General features: G+C 49.4%; 1 protein-coding gene across 1 annotated transcript; it reads right to left on the reverse strand.

Moving 5' to 3' along the window:
- Positions 1-333: 333 nt before the first annotated feature.
- On the reverse strand, positions 334-21,691 carry BNIP5 (BCL2 interacting protein 5). The gene is made up of 11 exons (XM_032649526.1): positions 21,560-21,691; positions 13,065-13,693; positions 9,619-9,683; positions 9,143-9,383; positions 7,992-8,123; positions 6,749-6,807; positions 6,161-6,401; positions 5,162-5,293; positions 4,202-4,266; positions 2,557-2,799; positions 334-499 (listed from the first exon to the last, which is right to left on the reverse strand). The coding sequence occupies exons 1-11, from the start codon at positions 21,628-21,630 to the stop codon at positions 464-466; spliced, it is 1,914 nt and encodes a 637-aa protein (XP_032505417.1). The 5' UTR covers positions 21,631-21,691; the 3' UTR covers positions 334-463.
- Positions 21,692-22,040: the final 349 nt, after the last annotated feature.

Consider the following 22,040-nt stretch of genomic DNA (forward strand, 5'->3'; position numbering starts at 1 on the left):
CAGTACTTAAAGATTGCCTCCAGCTCTGTGGGGTGGGTATATTTAGCCACAGAGTGAAAGCACTTACTACCTCTCTTTAGAGAGACTTCAGTATAATAGAGCCAGAAGAGATCTGATGGGTCACTAATCCGGCCCAGAATCCAAGGTCTGACGAGGAGAGGGAACATGGGATGTGGACAGGGTCTTGCAGCAAGTTTGGGGCAGGTGAGCAGGGGGAGTCCTGGTCTCCTAACTCCCAGTCCAGTGCTATTTCCCCCCACGGCCTCTGCCTCCAGCTTTGTGGAGGAACATTTCTGCATTCTCCACTGAGATAAGTTCACAACGGTGCAAGGATGCAGAATGGCTGCCCATTCTTGTCTTCAGTCATGTCTGTGAAGCACTGGATTGGGACATCTTCAGGGTTTCCTGGCTAAAGCTGCCAATGTTTGGATAATTCAGGGAACTTGAGTGCAAAGCGTAGCTTTCAATCTGGACTCTGGCTCTGAGGATTTGTGCCGTTCTGGGAAGAGAAAAAGAACACAGGTCTTAGCCATAGCCCAATTATGTATGGGTCCCACGCTGATAACAACAGACTTCTCGTTAACCCACTAGCTCCCACCTCTGGGTCTTTGCCCACACAGTATCTCCTGCCTGCAGTGTCCTACTGGTCCTTTCTCCCCATCTATAGCTTCTCCATCCTCAAAGGTCAAAATCAATGCCTGCTACTTCCTGGAAGGCTCCTGGAACCAACTTGCTTTATTGACCTCAGTTAGTGCTAATTTGGCATTTAATTGATATTTAATTTTGTCATCAGTAAACATTCTATCCTTTTCCACTAGCAGAACCTTCCACAGGCTCTCATAGCATCTTGCACAGTTAGGCTCATAGGAAGCTCTGAATGTCTACTGGTTGAATAAATAAATGAATGAATGGCTAGCAAAACCAGAAGATGGAGTTAGGGCTACTGAGGATGTCAGAATTGATGTTTCTATAATATCTTTCACAAAGAACTCAGATCACTCCATCAGCTATTACCTAACCCAATTTAGAGGGCAAATTATCCCTATTCTCCAGGAGAAGACAGTGAGTCTGAGAAAAGAGAGGTCTAAGGTCACGAGGAGTTTCCACTAGGAAAACCATTCGAATGATGAGGTACAAGTATCATGAAATAAGACCAGCTTTCTTGAGAGCCTTATCACATGGCTTCTAAAGGTAATTCCAGGAGGAGAAGACAAAGGGTTCGAATGATGGTGACATCATTGCAATAAAGGTCTGGTTTCCCAGGGGACAATTTGGATATAAAAGTTCTGGTCCTATGTGTCCAACACCAATAGGACATTTCATTCCTTTAAAATCACAACTTCACTCAGTGGTTTCTGCACTACAGATCTGGTCAAATGTTTGTAAGCAGGTCATCTTAAGAGAATTTGAAAAGAGTGGGGAGATCTCTATTAGAGTCCAACAGAAAATTCAGATTAAAAAAAATGCGTTAAGTTTTATTTCTACAGGAACCATCCTGCAGCCTCAGGGAAGGGGGGATTATTAGGAAAAGCATGAAACCAGTCAAAAGAGTGAGTGATGGGGAATCCCCTGGCGGTCCAGTGGTTAGGATTCCAAGCTTCCACTGCAGGGGGCATAGGTTCGATCCCTGGTTGGGGAGCTAAGATCCCCCTATGCCAAAAAAAAAAAGGCTGAGTGATGGCAGTGGAGAGGCTATTCTTTTTTTTTTTTTTAACATCTTTATTGGAGTATAATTGCTTTGCAATGTTGTGTTAGTTTCTGCTATATCACAAAGTGAATCAGTTATATGTATACATATATTCTCATATCCCCTCCCTCTTGTGCCTCCCTCCCACTCTCCCTATCCCACCCCTCTAGGTGGTCACAAAGCACCGAGCTCATCTCCCTGTGCTATGCTGCTTCCCACTAGCTATCTATTTTACATTTGGTAGTGTATATATGTCCATGCCACTCTCTCACTTGTCCCAGCTTACCCTCCCCCCTCCCCATGTCTACATCTGCGTCTTTACACCTGTCCTGCACTACTGGGCGTATACCCTGAGAAAACCATAATTCAAAAAGAGGCTATTCTTAATTAATCAATCAAGGCAAGGTCAGTGAAGAATGGCCTCCAGGAAGCCTTCCAGAACCAAACAGCCCCAGGGATCCTTCTCACCTACCTTATTTGATATGTAATCTTACTTTACTTGTTCTCTAAATTTTACAACAGTCTCAATTGGAAAGACAAGCAGCACAACCCATGGAATAATAAGAGGGCGAGCTAAGATAGTAGCTGGTCCAATATCCCATACTGATGTCAAGAAGTGTGAAAATGCACATCCAGTTGGAGACCAAATAAAGAAGATGCTGATTAGCTAATTAGCAGGCAAAGAGGGTGGGGTTTGGAAAAGAAAGAGGCTGCTGTGGTGTAGAATCATCTCAGAAGGCCTTGGCAAGGTGGTAACATTTGAGCTGGACCCCAGAAGTCCTGAAGTAAGCAGGGGAGGGGAGAGGACCGTAGGCAGGTCCTTGTGATTGTGAGTCTGTGGCCCCTCGTGCCATATTGCCCTTTCTCACCTGCTGGTCCTCCCTGTATGGGAACTGGCTAAAACTCGGTCGCCTGTAGTGTAGGCCGGTGAGGCTGAGGACGGCTTGGTAATTGCTGTCGGCACGTTTGTTAGCCAAGCCAAAGACAAACGAGTAGGGTCTCTTGGGCTCCGTGGAGTGGGCCTCCTGGGGGTGCAGGATGGCTATGAGCTTTCTGAGGGAAGAGTCTGGGAGCTTGTAAAAAATCTTCTTAAAGCTGGGGTGTTGCCTGAACTGGAAGCAGAAATGAAGGCAGGTCATCAGTGTTGCCAGCAGGGAGCCCCCTCCCCACAGCGTCTCCCTCCCCCAACTCCATGCAGCCAGGCTGGGTGCCTCATTGTCCCTGGGACAAGCATCCCTTGTTAAATTCATCTACCATCCCCAGCCTCTCAGAATCTGTTCTGCAAGGTACAACTGTACCAGCAGAACAAAGTGGGGGAAAAAAAAAAATGTAGGTCTTTAGATTCAGATAACAGATGCGTAAATAGCATTTACTAACTGTGTGACCGCTCGTGTGTAAAATGGGGGTAATAATATGTGCCCCCCCAACACTGTCGTTGGGGGGAGGAGATTAAGTGAGATAGTTTAATGTTTTATGCAAAGTGGATGTGGGATGAATTTTAGTTCCCACCCTAAGCCTCCTCCTCTTAATACCTAAATGTCTTAAGTTGAGTTCCCCCCAGAGGCAGATCCTGAGACCAGGACTCGAATGCAGCTCACTTATGTGGTAAGTGATCCTGGCAAACACAGATGGGGGAATGGAGACCTGGGGCAAGAATGGGAAAGCATCCCACTCAGGCTGGCAGCTGAGCCTGATCCCCTCGGGGCACTTTGGGAACCCTCGAAGAACACACACCACAGAGTTATCCCTCCAAAGGATAAGGGAGCTGGGGTATGTGTACACCAGCTCGCATCAGCCAGTGGTTGAGGGCTGCTCCTGGGGCGGTGGAGAGTGCTCATTCTGGCCTAACCTGTGGGTGGTAAATGGCTCTGGGGGCCAGTCCTCAGGCAAAGGGATGCAGGTACTGGCAGTTGGGAGCTGGGCCAGGTGCTCTGTGGTGGTAAGGAGAGGCTCTAACAAGGTCAGCTACACTGATGACTCATCTCTGACTTGTGCTCACACGTAACTCCTCTTCATATGCGATCTGCGTTTGTCTCTCCAAGTAGTCTGTGAGGTTTTCAAAGGCAGGGAACCTTATGTTACACTCTACCTAGCAAGGGAAGAAACTCTAATAAAAGTTTGAAAGAATTGGAGACCTTATAATTACTGAGGTGCGTGCCAAAACAGAGTGAACGGCAGATAGCAGAGGACGAGATCATTGGGACTCAGGGAAGGAGGTTTCCCGGGAGGTGGCTCGTGAACTGAACTTCAAGGAGGATTTGGACTGGGGGAGGTCCCGGCTGGCAGGGGGAGCCACATAGGTTTATATTATTTTTAAGTTAACATTGATCTCATCTGCTATGTGTCTGGCATTTTCTATAGATGCACTAACCTTGGCAAGTAGGTATTTATCCCCCATTTTGCAAAAGAGAAAACAGAGGCTCATAGAGGTTAAGGGGCCTACCACGGTCACCCAGACGCAAAGATGGGGACTGAACTTGGGTCCAGTCTTTGTGGAGACTGAGCAATCCTCACCTGCTCCCCCAACTGGCCATCCACTTCTTGGAGAAGGGCCACCAGCTTCTGGATGATCAGCTCCTCTAAGGAAAATAAAGAAGGATTGAGGGATTATTGACATGTTGTTGTGTAATAACCCATCCATCGATTGCAGAAGTATTTTGTCTCTAAAACACAGTACACAGATTAGATGTGAAGGGCAAAGAAAAATCTTCCCCTAAACTAGGGCTGGAGCATGTGAGCTTTGTTTTGGTTAGCTGTATAGAAATAGAAGGCAATTCGGCCTGCCGAGCCTCACCTGTCACCACATTCAGCTCCATTCTGACAGATGGGGAAACTGAGACCTTATCCAGGCTACAGAGTAGTCAGGAATGGGAGCTGGGACCAGGAACAACTCCTCAGAATGTAGGGAGGGCAAATGCCATGGCTACTGATGCAACGGGAATGTACCATCAGCCTGGGCTATAAAAAGCAAGCAAACTCTTGCTTGCACCAAGAGTTAATTGTAAATACTCAGGACATTTGTGGACCTGTTGTTATAAACTGTCAGCAGCTTGAAATTGGCCGTGGTGGGAATTTTATACCACAGAAATCTGCAAATGCTACAAATCAGGGCTTCCCCCAATCCCCCCGCCCTTACCCAGAGTTTGTTTGCCGGTGCGCCACTGGTTATGAGACCCAGAGCAAGACAGGAATTGTATATGAAACATTCAGGCAAAGCAATGGCATGTGGTGGGGGTGAAATTACATCCCACAGAATGGACAGGTATTCTCTACCTGAAGAAGGTTGTCCACCTGCAACTCTGCCCCACCAGCACCTGTTCAAAGGCCAACCCTGTCTCCTCTCTGCCCTTCTAGAGTCTCCTGGGGTACTTGTCAGCTGTCTTCCCAGTTCGCTACTAGGATTCAGGCTGTGAAATCCACGCAAAAGCGAAGCCCCGGGGAAGCTGTCCCAGGAGAGAGCAGGGTGGCACTAACTAGATTCATTTGCTCCATGTGGCTGAGGTCCTGCTTCTGGCTTGTGGCTTCTGGCCTGGGAGGGTGCTTCTGAGGATCCAACTGGCCCCCCTTCTGCAGGCGAGGACTCCTGGAACTCCAGATCCTCTGGATCTGAGGGCAAAGAGGAGTTGGTGTGAGTGTGTTTGCACCTGTCTCAAATCCACCAGCACATTGCTGAACCCAGGTTCTGACAAGAAGCTGTCCAAAGGCTCTGGCTCAAGAAGGGTCCTGGTTTCCCAGCCTCCTTGGGAACCCCCAGCCCCACTGGACCTGCCTCAGAGGAGTTCACAGTGCTTTTTGCGCCTCCAGAAATCTCATTCTTTCTTCCAACCACGCCCTTTGCCTCCTCATGGTCTGGGAGGAAAACAAGCAGGCCTACCAACAGGTCCCACCCAGTGAGCCCACTTCCCTTTTAACTCTGCGAGCCTTTGCCAAGTCACTTAGCCTGTCTGAACCTCACTTTCTCCATCTGTCAAATGGGAGTAACAGGACTGACCTCACAGGGTTGTGAGTGGGGGTGTTAAATGAGATAATATGTGTGAACGTGGCAGGCAGCGGGCACTCCGCAAATGTCAGGAGAATTTGTTGTACACCAGTGGTCCTCATAGTTCGGTGTAGTGAAAAAACAGAGGCCCAGGCCATATCCTACTTCATCTAATCTGGGTTTCTGTTTTTCTATGAGCTTTCCAGGTGATTCTGATGCACGTATCTGAGGAACAGATGCATCGCTCTCATACCACATTTGTTTTTAGGTGTTTATGGTCGGGGGGAGGGAAGGTGTGTGTCATAGGGGTGGGTCCTGGCAGCAACCGACCCCTTTCTCCTCTCCACAGCCCTCCCACACCTCCCCACTCAGCTCAGAGCAGAGAGTGAAAGTCAAGACTGCACAGGACACCAAGCAGCTGGCCGACCCTACTCTGGAGAAGCCTAGGGGCCAGAGGCAGCCTCTGTTACCATGGCAACCCCAGGCCTGCTCACCAGGGTTGCTGGAGATAGAGGGCCGATGGCCACCAACACACAGGGGCAGAAAGCTGGGCCTCTTTGGCGGCCGGGAGTCTGGGCTGGCAGCACCAGCAGCACCCCCTCTCTTGGGCTCCTTGAAGCCATGTTTCTTATGAGAAAAGGCTTTTCTGAAACTGGACTTTTTCTCTTGTGATTTCTTCCTGGAGGTTGGGGCCAGGTTTCCTATAACCACTTCTGGCTCCTGGACTTGAAGTTGCTGTGGGGGAGATAAGAGAAACTGAGTCAGGGTCCCTTACTTTGAGGAGGTTACAAGTGAGCGGAGGAAAGAGACCATCGCCTGAAACAAACAGAGACCCACTATGGACCAGAGGGTGTGGCCGGGGGAGGAGGGTGATTGGTGCTCAGAGCTGGGGAAACAAGTACAGCCTGCAGCGGTCAGAGGAGGCTCTGGGAATGAGAGACTGGAGCCAGGCTCTGGCAAGATGTAGAACTGGGGGAGGGGCAGGGAAGTTATTGTGCCAGGTAGGGGTAGGGGTGTCCATAGTGAGGGGTAGGGGTGTCCATAGTGAGGGTCAGGGTCTACATGGGGAATGTCTTCCTCACCTTGTCTCCCCCCTGCTCCTCTGCAACTTGGAGTAGGTCAATGATCTTCTGGATAAATTCTAAAAAAGAACAAAGCGATTGCTCACCCTTGAGTGTTGAGAAAAGCCTTTCTATGGTCAGTCTTCATTTCCTAAGGCCCAATCGCTCCCTGGATGATTCTCACAGGTCTCCAGGGTGGGGTGCTAATGAGCTTGCCTTTTAAGGTTGTCTCAGGCCCAACCCATGGGGACCACAGATTCCTCAGAGGTAACCTGCGGGCAGAGCTGGCTTCACGGGAACATATTCACTTATTCATTCACCACTGAGGAAGGGCCTAGATGTGCCTTGTTAGGTGCAGGAAACAGCCGAGGCCCCTGCCTCCAGGAGAAGGTGTCTCAAGACCATAACGAAAGGCCTGGTCCCCACAAGTCCCCTCACCCCGCTCTTTCCTCCTCTTCTAGGTAGAACAAGGGCCCTTCTCAATTCCCCTTCAAGGCACATTTTCTGTGAAAAGCAAACAAGGCAGAATGGGGGAGGTAGGGGAAGTGGTTCTTCAGACACACAGAACTGACAGTGATTATATGATCTTAGGCTCAACTCTGCCAATGATAAAATAATAATAATAGTGATGGCAGCTACCATCGGTTCAGCTTCTCTCCTAAGGCCCCTACCCCCTTTCCTATCCTCTTTACTTCTCCTGAGGCTATGTTCTCAAGCTGGGCTACATGACGACAACACTAATAGTCACAGTAAACGGCAGCTGACATTTATTAGCTGCTCATGGGTACTGCTCTAAATGCATTATCATCATTAATTCATTTAGAGCCTCCAACAACTCTAGAGAGAAGGTACTATTATTATCCCCATTTTACAGATGAGGAAACTGAGACCAGAGATGAAGTAGCTTGTCCAAGATCACACAGCTGGAGAGGTCAGAGCCCAAATTTGAATCCAGGCCCAAAGATCGTACCATCTATCGAGCCCTTGCCATGGGCCGATGCTTTCCTTGTATCGCCTTATGTTGGCCTCACCAAGGACGATGTTATCACTGTTGTGGTTTTACAGCTGAGACTCAGACAGAGTAACAGCAGCCTGGCTCGGGGCCTGTGCTCTGGACCCTGAGCTGCCTCCCCAGCCTGCTTCACTCAGAGGCAGGTAAGGACAGGTCACTGCCTCTCTCTGGTTCAGTTTCTCTTCTGCAAGTAGAGGGGTCAGACCAGACATCTTCCAAGGGGCCTCTGAGAAAAGGAGAGGGGGTACTGACTGAGTTCCGAGGCTCTGTCCAGCTGCAGGTCCTCTTCGGGTCCCCGGCTTCCTGCTGGGTTGGAAAGCTCGAAGGGACTTGGATCCCCACCGTCTGTAGACAGAGCCTCTTGGACTTCAGGATTTTCCACACCTGAGAAGAGGAAATGGTGAGTGAGCTTCATCAGTCTGAGGGTGTTAACTAATGCACAGAAGTCAGCAGAGACTCCAAAGTGCACACTGTGGCTGGTGCATGCAAAGGCCTTGCTGGGGTGGCGGGGAGCTGCTGGGCAGGGCCGTGGCTCTGATGTACTGAAGACCAAGCTCCCTCATCCCTTTGCACTTCCATACAGCTGCCTTTCCTGGGCTTTGCTCCCCTCTCCTCCCTCCCCTGGAGACCTCATCCCTCCACCATCTTGACTTGATCCATGAATTGGAGAGTAAATGCCTGATGCCCTGGCACGAATTAAACTCATCACAGCCAGGATCCCCCTACATGAAAATATCTCCCCTTGCGGCCTGAAATCCCACCACTGGGGATCCACTCTTTGGTGTTAAACATTGCCTTCTCCTTTTTAAAGTATACATTCTTCTGGCCAAGATGACCTGCTGGGCTGTTCCTCCCTGACACCCAGGCTGACCCTTTCTCCCTGTAGCTCTGGCTCCATCACTGATGGGCCATGTGACCACAAACACATTCTTTTACCTCCCTAAGCCTCAGTTCCCTCGTCTGTGAAATGAGGATAATAAGATGTAATTCATAAAATGAGGACTGATTGCATATAGATACACAGCAGGGAAGTGTCTCATTTTACAGGCAAGGAGATTGAGGCACAGAGATGGAGCCCAGAACCCAGGTCTCCTGCCTCCCAGGCTCCAGTTCCTTCCTGCACATGCTACACCCTGCCAAGGTGTGGAAGCTGAGGCTACGGAGAGATGAGCATAGTTGGGGGAAATCCCTGAACACGATTTCCACCAGGGGCTTAGCTGGGTTGCCTAGACAGTGAGGCTTCGTGCGTGGAGGTATCCCTTTTGCCCTCCCCACACTGCTTAGGGCAGAGCAAAAGTCAGAACTGGGATGGCAGCTCTGAAAATGGCCAATGCAAGCCTTGGGGAAGGTTCCAGCGCAGTAGGCAGCTGCAGTGTTGCCGTGGTAACTGTGAGCCTGCTCACCTGGGCTCCTGGAGCTGGAGGGCCGATGGCCACCAACACACAGGGGCAGAAAGCTGGGCCTCTTGGGCGGCCGGGACTCTGGGCCGGAAACATCTGCAGCCTGTGCTCTCTTGGGCTCCTCAGAACCATGTTTCTTATGAGAAAAGGCTTTCTTGAGGCTAGACTTTCTCTCTTGGGGTTTCTTCCTGAAGCCTGGTGCTGGGTTTTGAGGAGCCACCTCTGGCTGAGAGGCTTGATGCTGCTGTGGGGGAGATGAGAGAAACTGAGTCAAGCCCCTGACCTTGAGGAGAGGGGAAAGCTCCCCAAGAAGCAACTGAGGGGCAACCAAGGGCTTCAGGGTGGCCCCAGGCAAGGGAGGTGACAGAGCCTGGAGCAGGGTAGCACTGAGGCCCAGAAGGACAGGTGGGGCTCGAGCAAGGAGGAGGAGGGGAAGGCAGCAGGCCCCTGGGCATCTGTGCAGACAGTTTGCCCCTCACCTCTTCTTCCAACTGGTCTCCCACTTTTTGGAGAAGTTCCACTATCTTCTGGATGATGGTATCCTCTGGAAGAAAACAAATGCACCCAGTTAATCTTTCTAGATGCACAGAGAATCCTTTCTAATGACTGTCTTGGAGTTCTGAGACCAACTTGGGCCTTCAGGGTCCTCTTAAAACAACTCCTTTAGCACGGAAGTTGGGGTGTGGGAGAAGCACCACATTCCAGGGACTGGTCCTTCTGAGAGAGGCTTGGAAGATCCACAGGCGAAGGGTACTAGGCCAAAGCATGAAATTTTATGCAGGAAGTTTCAAGTCAGTCCTTCAAGCATTCAACTTGTGCCCCATGATTTCCTTTGAACATTGCAGATCTGTGCGTATCTACTTGGGGTTTGACAAGCTGTGTGACCTTGGGTGAGTCTCTTAATCTCTCTGGGCCTTCATCTCTTCCTCTGTGAAGTGTGGATCATAATCCCCGTCCTGGTTCCCTCAGAAGGCTGTCAGGCCATTAAATGAGAGACTGTGCTTGGAAATACTTTACAAGGCTAATGTTGATCCAACCTACAAAATTCCAGCAGGGGAAATGATGGAGACCAGGCCTAACTAAGCTGGACAGAGGCACTCCAGCAGGCATGACACAGGTAGCCTGCCCCGTTGGTGCCCCAACTACACTGCCAAGCATTTACAGAGAAGCCCAAACAACATACATGGTTTTCTTTGATATTCCAGTCGACTTACCCAAAGACAATGTGCCCATAGGAGCCTCTGCTTAGTTGCCAGCTGATCAGATTACACAAAAGAAGGTGCAAACAAGATTCCCTCCTCCCAGGCTATCTGCAGGTTTTTTCACCCCTCTCTTCTCTCTCATTTCTAAATCTTGTTAGGCTTTTGTACTTTGACTCGGTCTACCTGACAACTCCCTCTCATGTGAGAAAACAATTATCCTGCAAAATAACCAATTAAATGCCTTTTCGCTATTCTTTGACAGATGCATAGCTTCTCCATTTCATATCGTTTAAAATATGCCCCTTCTTGGAACTTCGCTGGTGGTGTAGTGGTTAAGAATCTGCCTGCCAATGCAGGGGACACAGGTTTGAGCCCTGGTCCGGGAAGATCCCACATGCTGCGGAGCAACAAAGCCCGTGAGCCACAACTACTGAGTCTGTGTTCTAGAACCTGCGAGCCACAAGTACTGAGCCCGCGTGCCGCAACTACTGAAGCCCGTGCACCTAGAGCCCGTGCTCTGCAACAAGAGAAGCCATCGCAATGAGAAGCCGGCAAACCTCAACAAAGAGTAGCCCCCGCTCGCCGCAACTAGAGGAAGCTCACGCACAGCAACGAAGACCCAACGCAGCCAAAAATAAGTAAATAACTTAATTCATTTAAAAAATAAATAAATAAAATATAAAATAAAATATGCCCATTCTTTGTAGGGAATTAGATTAATACAGCATTATTTCTTTTATTAGGGGCAATAACAAGACTATGGTTGTGTGTGAGACTGTTCTTATTTCTTGCAGCTATGTGCTTAAGATTTAAGGTTGAAGCATCCTTTTACTTAAAATGGTTCAGCAACAAAATTATACACACATGAAGCAAATATGGCCAACTGTTAACAACTGTGAGTATATGAGTGTGCATAGAACTACTCTTTCCACTCTTCTCTGTATTTAAATATATATGTATATATATGTATATGTATATATATGTATATATTCCTTCTATGAGTTAAAAATGACTAAAAAAAAAAAAGTCCCATGCTCAACACACAAGGCAGGAGTATTTGCCAGCAGCCAGTCTAATTCCTGAGACTCCCTTCTGTGAAACTCTAATGTAAATGTGACCAGAAGCACCAGAACCGGTGAGATCAGCACACACATTTTGAGAGGTCTAAGCAGGCATCGGGAGCACTTCACCTCGTTTGCCAACAGCTGCCCCAGCTGCAGGCAAAGAGGTCACTAAGAAGATTCTGACTCACTGTCAGGCTTTCTGAGCTCCTCTTCCCCCTGGCGACCTGTGGCTTGGGAAGAAACCTTCCGGACTCCAGCACCTCCACCTTCAAGGAGGGAGAACTGGCGGAGGTCAGAAACTTCCCCTCCTGTAATAAAGATGAAACCAAGTGCGTGGGGCAGTGTGTGGGTGTCAGTGACATTCTTCCAACTTTGTTAATCAACACAATAAAACAGCATAGAATTCACAGCAGGACAGGGACTGCTGGAGCAGCTCTAGGCTTAACCAAAAAAAATCAGAAACCCACCAAGGTTTCCATTTGAAAAGAGGCTGCCTCTACCCAGATATCCTTCCCCCCACCCCCAAAATATCTTGGATCTTCCTTGTGTCCCTTCTCCCCCATTAAAAACATGGTGAGTTTTGAGTCCTATAGGGCAAACCTTCATCTTCCTCCAGCAGCCTGTGGAACATTCAACTCCAGGACGCTAAGCATCAGAAAAGGAAGGCATCTTGGGGAACAGCTCCTTCATTTTACAAACGAGAATCAAAGGTTCCAGAGAGGGACAGCAACTTGCTCAAGGTCACACAGCAAGTTTATTCCTGATGGAGCCAAGTCTAGAACCTGCACCCCAGAAGCAAGCTGTTTCTATTTCCCTGTCACCCACCCCGAGTCCTCACATATAGACTAGTGTTGGTGGGTAGGGCTTCCCTCCTTGATTCCCCTCTGTCTTCCTATTTCTCCCTGGTCTGTGCTCCTCAAACCAGAGTACCTAACAATAACATTTGCCACGTATGAAGCACTTCCCACGTGTCAGCTCTGGGCCATGGCCACCCCCCAAGATAGCAACTGTTATCATCTCCATTGTATCAAGGGGGAAAAAAAAAGGAGGCTCAGAGAGGAAAGTCGCCAGCCTCAGGTCACACAGCCAGCGAGTGGTGGAACTGGGGTTTGACCTCAAGTTCTCAGCCACGGTGCTGCTCTACCTCAGAGAAGTGGTGCTGGGCTTCCCTGGTGGGCGTGGTGGTTAAGAATCCGCCTGCCAATGCAGGGGGACACAGATTCGTGCCCTGGTCCAGGAAGATCCCACATGCCGCGGAGCAACTAAGCCCGTGCGCCACAACTACTGAGCCTGCGCTCTAGAGCCCATGTGCCACAACTACTGAAGCCCGCGCACCTAGAGCCCGTGCTCCACAACAAGAGAAGCCACCACAATGAGAAGCCCTCGCACCTCAATGAAGAGTAGCCCCCGCTCGCCACAACTAGAGAAAGCCTATGTGCAGCAAAGACCCAATGCAGCCAAAAATAAATGATAATAAATAAAATAAATATTTTTTAAATCTTATAAAAAAAAAAGAAGTGGTGTTGTTCCTGATAGTGGCCCTACCTTCCAAGTCCCCCTCTATTGAGAGCTTTGAGCAGCCAGCTCAGAGCACCCTAGCCCTTGGGGTGGGGGATGGTGGCTGTGGGGTTACCATAGAAACTGGCATGGTCTGCTCACCCCCAGCTGCTGGGCCCAGATCAGCCTTCTCGCAGCATGAGGCACCAGCCATCTTGGCCTCCTGCCCTTTGACCTCCTGATCTCGGATGCCCTTGGTTTCCTCAGCACCATGTTTCTTGTGACCGTGTTTCTTGCGGCTGGCCTTCTTGCTGTGGGCTTTCTTCCTGGGAGCTGGCTCGCCCGGTGTCTCGGGGGTTTCTGCAGGCTCGGGGAGGCCCTCCTTCCCCTTGGCCCTCTTGTTGATCTTTTCCTTGGGCTCCTCAGGGCCCGTCCCAAATAAGATGTTCATTATGGTCCTCAGCCAACCCTGCTGGGCCCGACACTGGGCCTTGTCCTTCTTGGTGTCCTGCGGAGGCCTCTGCTCACTGGGGAGAAACTCCCTGGTCTCCTCCGGGCTGAGGGCTGCAGCCGTGGTGCCCTGAGCCTCCACAGACTGAGCTGGGCTCTTGGGACATCTGGCCCCGTCACTGGCCGTCCGGCGCAGCATCCTCCTGGAGGGGCTGGTGGGCCGGGAAATGCACCGGCAGTCCCACGACTCTGAATCCTTCTGGGGGTTCTGCAGCCTGTCCAGAGACCTGGCTCTTCTCCCTGACAGAGGCTTCCTTGGGCCCCGCGGCGGCTCCATTGCACTGCAACCAAAACAGACAACTCCCTTAGAAGAGGCCTCGGAGTCTGCCGGGTGGGCTAGCAGCGCTGACCCATGTGTCCCACCAACCTACCCTTAATGTGAGTACTATCAGCTCTCGAAGCTGTTGTCTCATTTAAATTCCTCAGCATCCCTGGGAGGAAGGGCTACCCTTGTCTCATTTCCCAGAGGAGGAAGCTGATCCACAGGGGGTCATGCCCCAGGTCTCACAGCTAGTCCCCCAGAGCCTCCAGGAGGAACACAGCCCTGCCAACACCTTGATTCTAGTCCATTGAGACTGATTTTGGACTTTTTTTTTTTTTGTCTGCACCGCACAGCTTGCAAGATCTTAGTACCCTGACCAGGGATGGAACCCCGGCCCCCTGCAGTGGCAGTGTGGAGTCCTAACTACCGGATGGCCAGGGAATTCCCTGAATTTGGACTTCTGACCTCCAGAACCATAAGATAATTGATTCATGTTATTCCAAAGCCACAGAGTTTGTGGTATTTTGTGACAGCAACAATGGGAAATGAATACAGCTGGAGCCAGAGGCCACGTCCTGCCCCTTGGGACTGCGGGCAGCTCCTGCAGCTTTTCTGGCCCAGTGTCTTCATCTGAAATGTGCCTGAGACCTACCTGTCTATCTCACAGGCTGTTAAGAATATTTCACAAGACAGCTCAGTAAATGGCAATTCTGTTCTTCCAATTGCTCAGGTCCAACATTTGAAGTCATCCTTAACTTCTTTCTCTCTCTTGCTCCCCACGTCTGATCCATCAGCAGAGGCTGTTGGCTCCACTTTCAAAGCACACCCGGGGCTTCCCTGGTGGCACAGTGGTTAAGAATTTGCTTGCCAATGCAGGGGGACACAGGTCCGAGCCCTGGTCCGGGAAGATCCCACATGCTGCGGAGCAACTAAGCCTGTGCGCCACGACTACTGAGCCTGCGCTCTAGAGCCCACGAGCCACAACTACTGAAACCCACGCACCCAGAGCCCACGCTCCACAGCAAGAGAAGCCACTGCAATGAGAAGCCCGCACACTGCAACAAAGAGCAGCCCCGGCTCGCCACAACTAGAGAAAGGCCATGCACAGCAACGAAGACCTAACGCAGCCAAAATAAATTAATTAGTTAAATAAATTAAAAAAAAAACACACCTGGCCTGGAACCACATCGCCCCTTCTCCTCCACCACCATCCGGTCTAGGCCCCATCTCTGCTCACCTGGACTACTGCAGTCACCTCCTAACTGATCTCCCTGCTTTACCCTTGTCCTCCTTACAGTAACTTCTCCCCTCAGCAGCCATGGGAGCTTTTACAAATTAAGTTAGAGCCTGTCACTCTCCTGTCTCCAATGGCTCAAAGTCTAAGTCCTTACAATGGCCAGTAAGGCCCCACTGACCCGGCCCCATCACCTCTCCCATCCCCTCTTACTCACTTACTCACTCCACTCCCCTCATACAGCCCTGACTGCTGTCCCTCAGGCCTGTTCCACTTTGGGTCTTCACCCTGGCTGTTCCCTCTTTCTAGACCACCTTACAGTTTGTTCCCTCGCTTCCTTCAGGGCTCTGCTCAAATGTCACCTTCCCATAGGGGCCCTCCCATTGCACTCCCATTAGCACACCGTCTCCTCCTTTACTGCACCCCCCGATGTTAGGCAATATCGTATCTTTCCGTGTTTAGTGGTTTATTGTGTGAACCTCTCTCCCTCCCCTTTGTCTGTTTTGCTAGGTCTTGTATCCTGAGTACCTAGACCGATGTACTTATTAAACAAAGGAATAAATGTATAACAAACATTTAGTAAACTGAACAATACCTAAGAATGTTTAGTTAACATACAATAAATGAATTTGCACCAGTTCCATCTTAAAGCAGCCCGGGCCCTTCCGTTTTCCATCTAGAATGAAGCAGCTGCCCATGGAAAAGACAAAAGAACCACCTCCTCCTGGGCAGCTTTTTAGTAGGCTCGGGGGTAGGCAGCTCACTTGATTAGAGTGTCTTTAATCTGAAACACCTGGGGCTTTCCAATTTTCCCAGAGTTGCTCAGAAACCCTTTGCCCTTTGGTGGAAGGTAAAAGAAAAATAAAGTATGTTTTGAATCTCAGTCCTGAGCTCCCAGAGATTCCTATGGAGTTTAGATTTATGGATTGCCTACTCTAATCTGTAATTATAGCTTCATCACGCATTTACTATTATTTAGTGTATTAAGTATTTACGTATTATGTATCATGTATCTTCTGTGTTTACCAACTGATTCATTACTTTAAAATGTACTCTATTACTATGTCCCACTTAGAGGCAAAAATAAGAACCTATAATTATGATTTCAGATGTGCAGGGATCCATGTGAATGTGAGGAAGATACATAAATAGAGGGAAGAAAAGGCACAGGGACATAACAGAGAGATTTGAAGGTGACAGTAACAGTCAAGGATGCCTTTCTTCCTTCTAACATGGGTCTTGGGAGGAAGGGTAGGGAGGATGGCTAGAGGCCAGTGGGTACCACCGGCACTGCGGAGTGTCCATACATGGACGGTCTTGGAGGAAATGAGAAAACAAAGAAGCAGGCAATTTGGAAGGCCTTATTTGTTGTTTAATGTTCCTTAAAGGAACACTTGAGTTACATGAAAACTTTAAGCAACACACATCTCTAATTTATCTGGAAATTGACTAACGTTCTTGAAAGCCTCAGAGGCTGCCTTACGGTTGTGCTTCCAAAATGTGGCGTTACGTGGGATAAGAAAAGAAATCATAGAAGAAAATATTTTGCTTTCTTCTCATTAATTTCTTTCAACAAACCTTTAACAGGCACCCACTATGTACCGGGAAGTTTGCTCGGTGCTAGGGAACAAGATGTAGGTTGTGCCCTCAAAGAGAATGTTCAGTTCTTCACATGGGCGGGAGTGGAGGTGTTAGTAGGTGGTGATGACAGTAATGCTCTATTTCCCTGATAGCTACTCTCTCTCTTTATTATTTTTTATTTTATTGTTATTATTATTATTTTTGGCCATGCTCTGTGAGGCATGCAGGATTCACGCCCCCTGCAGTGGAAGGGTGAAGTCTTAACCACTGGACCACCAGGGAAGTCCCTACTCTCTCTCTTTAGTAGCACGTGGTCTTAGGAGAAGTTTAGGTCAAAGATCTATTTGATTTTAAGATCCAAGTAAGCTGATCCAGAAATATTCACTAAGGGAATTCCCTGGTGGTCCAGTGGTTAGGGCTCCACATTTCACAGCCAAGGGCACAGGTTTGATCCCTGGTGGGGGAAGTAAGATCCCACAAGCCCCACAGCTGAAGAAAGAAAAAGAAAAAGAAAAGAAAGAAAGAGAGAAAGGAAAGAAAGAAAGAGAGAGAGAGAAATAAAGGAAGAGAGAAAGAAAGAGAGAGAGAAAGAAAGAAAAAAAGGAAGGAAGAAAGAAAGAAAGAAAGGAAGAAAAAAAGAAAGGAAGGAAGAAAGAAAGAAAGAAAGGAAGGAAGGAAGAAAGGAAGGAAGAAAAGAAAAAGAAATATTCACTGAATGGTGTCAGGGTTCTCTTTGCTTGCTCCGTATGTTCCTGTGATCAGGGCAAATTGGATGAGGTTGGCAGAGAAGCTGTTCAGTAAGAGAACCACCAAACCAGCCCCTTTTCTTCCTATGCTAACTTGGCTCGAGGGGGCCCACCACAATGAGGGCACAGCATCCTTCCCCAGCTAATGAGAAAAGAGGTGCAGTCATTCCTTAAAAAACTGTCATTGCTATGGAAACGGTTTTCACCATTGCTGATGGTTGCAGCGTCCTCATACTGCATTCAAAGGACACGCTGCTACTTCTAATCAGAGCATCAGTACAATTCCACCTGGCAATGGTTTTCTTTTGTGATGTTTTTTCAAGAAAACTGCCTTGTTTTGACCACCCCTTCCCTGGAACAACAGTGCCCTGAGCCCAGGGGAAGATGAAGGAGGAGCAACCCCCAGCCCAGAGGCAAGGAGAGGTGGTGTGGGTGATGTGTGACCTTGGCCATCCAAGAGTGTTTCCCCCAGTGAAGAGAAACTTCAGACTCTCCCAAGGCCTCCTACCCTAATCCAGTGACCTCTTCCCATTCCTCATCCTCCCTCAAGGTGCTGCAGTGTTTGATACCTCGTCCTCTTACTTCTTCCTGCGACTCTTTCCTCTCTGGGAAGCTGTGACAGAGCTCAGACCCACTGTCCTCCTACCCCCCTGGCCGCTCCTCCTCTGTAATGTTCCAAAGATTCTGTCTTGCAACACTAAGCACACGACTGAGAGAGTGTGGCTGACCTAGGAGGGCAAACCTACCCTCCCCCAGCGAGACACCCTGGAAGATCTTCTGTGGGGCAGACGTGTCCTTAGACTTTTAAAGTCTCTAAGCCTGAGAAGATGGTGTTTTAATATTACCCCCCCACACACACACGCCATACATACACATGCACACAAATTCTATGTGTGCTGAAATTAAATCTTTCCAGACTTTCTGATTGTAAAACCCTGCCTATCTAGAATTCATCAAAGCAAGTCTTTCTTTTCCTTCCTCTGTTTTCCTGTTTTGTGCCCCTGATTTGCCTGGGACTTCACCCAAGTTCTGCCTGCCTGTCAGGAAATCCCACCCTGTCTGGTCCATGCTTCCAGACAGTAACCCTGAGACAGCAACAGACCATAGCTGCATGGAAACCCAGCTGCTCTTGTAAACTTGCTGATTGCCTTGGCAGAAAGTGGATTTCAGGGCAAAGTCCGAGTCTGCTCAGAAATACCCAAGTGATCTACAGATTACAGGACTTCTGATAAGACATGACGTATACCGGTGACATGTTAAAAAGTAACAACAGCAAAACACCAGAAAAGTTCCCAGAACTGACCTTAAGTTACTGTGGAGCGGAAAGTTTGCAAATTTTTCCCAAGCATGCTACTATTTGGGGTTTATTTTCTAAATTATACCCTGACCTCATCTGTACACAGTTCTCTAATTCATGCACCTGTCATGTTACTTTGTAACTGCTCTGGCACCATTTCCTAGAGGAATTTAGCCACTCCCCTTCTCACGCCCCCCTCCAGCCCCCGCTGGACTTCACACAATAGATAGTCAATAAACAGCTGGTTACTCCGAGGGAGAGTGCGTGTGGACCCAGAGTCACACCCACAGACACTCATTGCTGTAGGCTGAGAATGTTTGTGTCCCTCTCAAACTCGTATGTTGAAACCTAATCCCCAGTGTGATGGTAGTAGGAGGTGGGGCCTTTGGGATAATCAAGTCATTTGAGCAGAGCCCTCATGAAAGGAATTAGTGCCCTTATAAAAGAGGCTCCAAAGTGCTCTCTTGCCACTTCCACCGCATGAGGACACGGAAAGACCTGGTCTTTGAACCAGGAAGCTCTCACCAGACACCAAATCTGTCGGTGCCTGAGTCTTGGACTTCCAGCCTCCAGAACTGTGAGAAATGAATTTCTGTTGTTTATAAGCCACCCAGTCTATGATAGTTTGTGATCGCAGCCCAAATGGGCTAAGACGGTCATGTGACCCAGCAACATGTTCATGTATACCGTAAACTTACAAGGACTCATAACACCCTGGAATTCCCCTTACTCCAAGTGTAAAGGAAATAATTATCTGAGTATTTATTTGCTGAATGCCCTTCCTGTCTAGATCCACGTTCCACAGGAAGGGCCCAAGCCTGCCTGGTTTCTGCTGTGTCCACACTGCCTAGGAGGCTCTCAGTGTTTGTGGAAAAAATATACAATACACAGATATGTGCTCACCAGCCACATGACACCCAGCACCTCCTTCATCTTCATGATCTCAATTCAACTTGGCCACAGCCCTGGCAATGGGCCAGGCTGGCAGTGGGGGGATTAAGGCTTTGCCGATTAAGAGACTTGACCAGGGTCCTACAGCCTGGAAGGGGAGAGAGCTGGGGCTTGAATCCACTTCTCTGGATTCTAAATTCTTTCTCCCACGCTGAGAGACCTCCCATAAGCACACACACACACACACACACACACAACCACACACACACTTAGAAGTGAGCAAATCTGCTATTTCACACTGACAGAGATAACCCACGTCCACACATGTACCTGCCGTGACCTGTACCCGTGGAGTCAGACATTCACGTGTGCCCAGGTATTGAAATCTGTGTCCCAGAGGCAAAGATTGTAAACAATCTTTGCGGGGCTCACAGACTCTTGGCTGGAAGCCAGTCAATGGGCTGGAGGGTCAAGGGCTGACCCTGAGTTCACGTTTACTTTTCATTGACACAGGTGAGCCCATGGACACTTAGAACCCCAAGGGTGAGTGCCTGTTCATGCTCAAAGCCTTCCATCTGGGCTCCCGAGATGGTGTGCCTCCCATCCACAGGCCACACGCTCCTGGGAGGACACCTCCAACCTCCACTGGCAGGACTCGAGTGGGGGACAAGGTGGTCAACTCTTCCCTCAACACCGGACCCATCCTGCTCCCATGCCCAGCTCCCAGGTGTTAGATGGGGAAAATTCAGGTGTTCCTTCTCCTTTGTGGGGTCCTTAGCAGGTTCCTAGAGTTGGAAGGGACCTAAGAAGTATCCAGCCCACCTCCTGTAGGGTAGGACTGCTTTGCAGACTCGCATCCCCTGTTGGAACCCTCCCTGCAATGGGAACTCACCACCCTTCAAGGCAAATCATTCGCTGTCAGCCAGCAGGAATTAAGGACAGTCCCCCTTAGACTGAGTTGACTCGGCTGGCAGCAGGCCCTCACGGCCTGAGGAGAGGGCACCTCACCCCCTGAGTCCTCTCTGTTCCAGCCCATCACCCGATGACCTCAAATCACATGGCTTCTGCACCCATCCCCTGCCTGGGCACCCGTTTCTGGGAACTCCCCAGCTGGTCCTTGTCCACTTCAAAATGTGAGGCCAGGCTGGGACGGAGGGCTCCAGCCACGGGCTGACCCCAGCAGGGCCCAGTGGGATTTTGCACAAAGCTTCAGATCACAGAGCTATCTGAGCAGCCACGTGGTGCCGCTGTGCGGGTCAGCTCTGCCTGAGCCGCCCCACAGCTCAATGTAAAGGGCTGGACTTGTACCATCTGCCCAATCCGATTGTCACCATCAAACACACGTCACCTGGTACCTGTTTTCCAAAATATTGGGGATTTGCATCTTTTGAGGATCTTTCGAAACCCAAAAGATTGAACTCCCTAATGGTGGAACTTCAGGCCCCATGATACAGCAGTGGGGCAGACTTGCAGGGACAGTGGGGTCATCACACACAAAGCTCGAGAGCTCCAGAAATGACCGCGGCTCCCCTCCATCCAGCACATCTGTGCTCTCACCCCGTCTTGTCCTCTATGTAAGACCACAGACCATGCAATGTTATAATCCCCTCTCAAATCCCTGTCAGAGCAGCAGGCCACCAGAACTCTTTTCATAAGATCTCCCTGTCCTTGGGCTAGCTTCCAAGAAACTTAAAATGATAAAATCTTAATCCAGCCATAGGTAATAACAGCGTCCCCATTTATGTGAAGTTTCCCTTTACTATGTACCTTCGCATAAAGCCTATAACTTGACCTCTACAACCTCCATTAGGGAAATGAGCAGGAGAGGTATGTAATGCTGTCCCTGTTCTACAGATGAGGAAACTGAGGCCCAGATAAGTGAAGTTCCCTGCTCAGGATTGCTAAGCTAGGACTTGAGTTCAGCGCTTCTGTGTCCAAGGTAGTTCAGAGCTCTTTGCATGACACCTGGTTGAGATCACATCATTGAATTTTCTATCTTTCTAGAGATGAAGAGACTGAAGCCTAGCAAGCTAGAAGCAGCACTGGGACTACATTCAGGGTCTACCCTCCTTTCAGGACCCCAAGATACCTACCCACTACTCCAGCCTTCAAAGGGGAGACTATCGTTCAACCAACCTCAGACCATGAAAGTCAATCCTGTCCCAGGGCAATTTTGGTCCCGACCTTCCAACCGGAGGGCTCTGCATTGGGTACCCAGCAACGTGTAGGCACCACTCCCTGTCTGCTGCAAGTTGTATCCAGTGAGGGGTAGTAGTCCCAGCTCTCCGAGGGAGAATATGCTGCCAGTTTCCAAACTGCTTCAGAAGATGCTTTGGTCAGAGCCATATTTATCATATGTCCCAGGAGGTGAGCTCATGGGCAGCCAATCCAGGGGCCACCCACTACAGCCCCGTCATCCTATCCCAGGGCTGCTCTCCGCTCCTCCACAGATAAGAGGCTTATCTCAGCTACCCTGGAAAAAACAGTTTTGCTTGACAACTTCCTTATTACCCCCAAAGAGAAACCAACGCTCAGAAAACAAACTTAGGCCTGGCTGGAGGAAGGCCAGTCCATGGAATAGAAAAGAAAAACTCTTATGGGAAACACGAGTCAGGGG

Source organism: Phocoena sinus, chromosome 11 (assembly GCF_008692025.1).
Source record: "Phocoena sinus isolate mPhoSin1 chromosome 11, mPhoSin1.pri, whole genome shotgun sequence".
NCBI lineage: Eukaryota > Metazoa > Chordata > Mammalia > Artiodactyla > Phocoenidae > Phocoena > Phocoena sinus.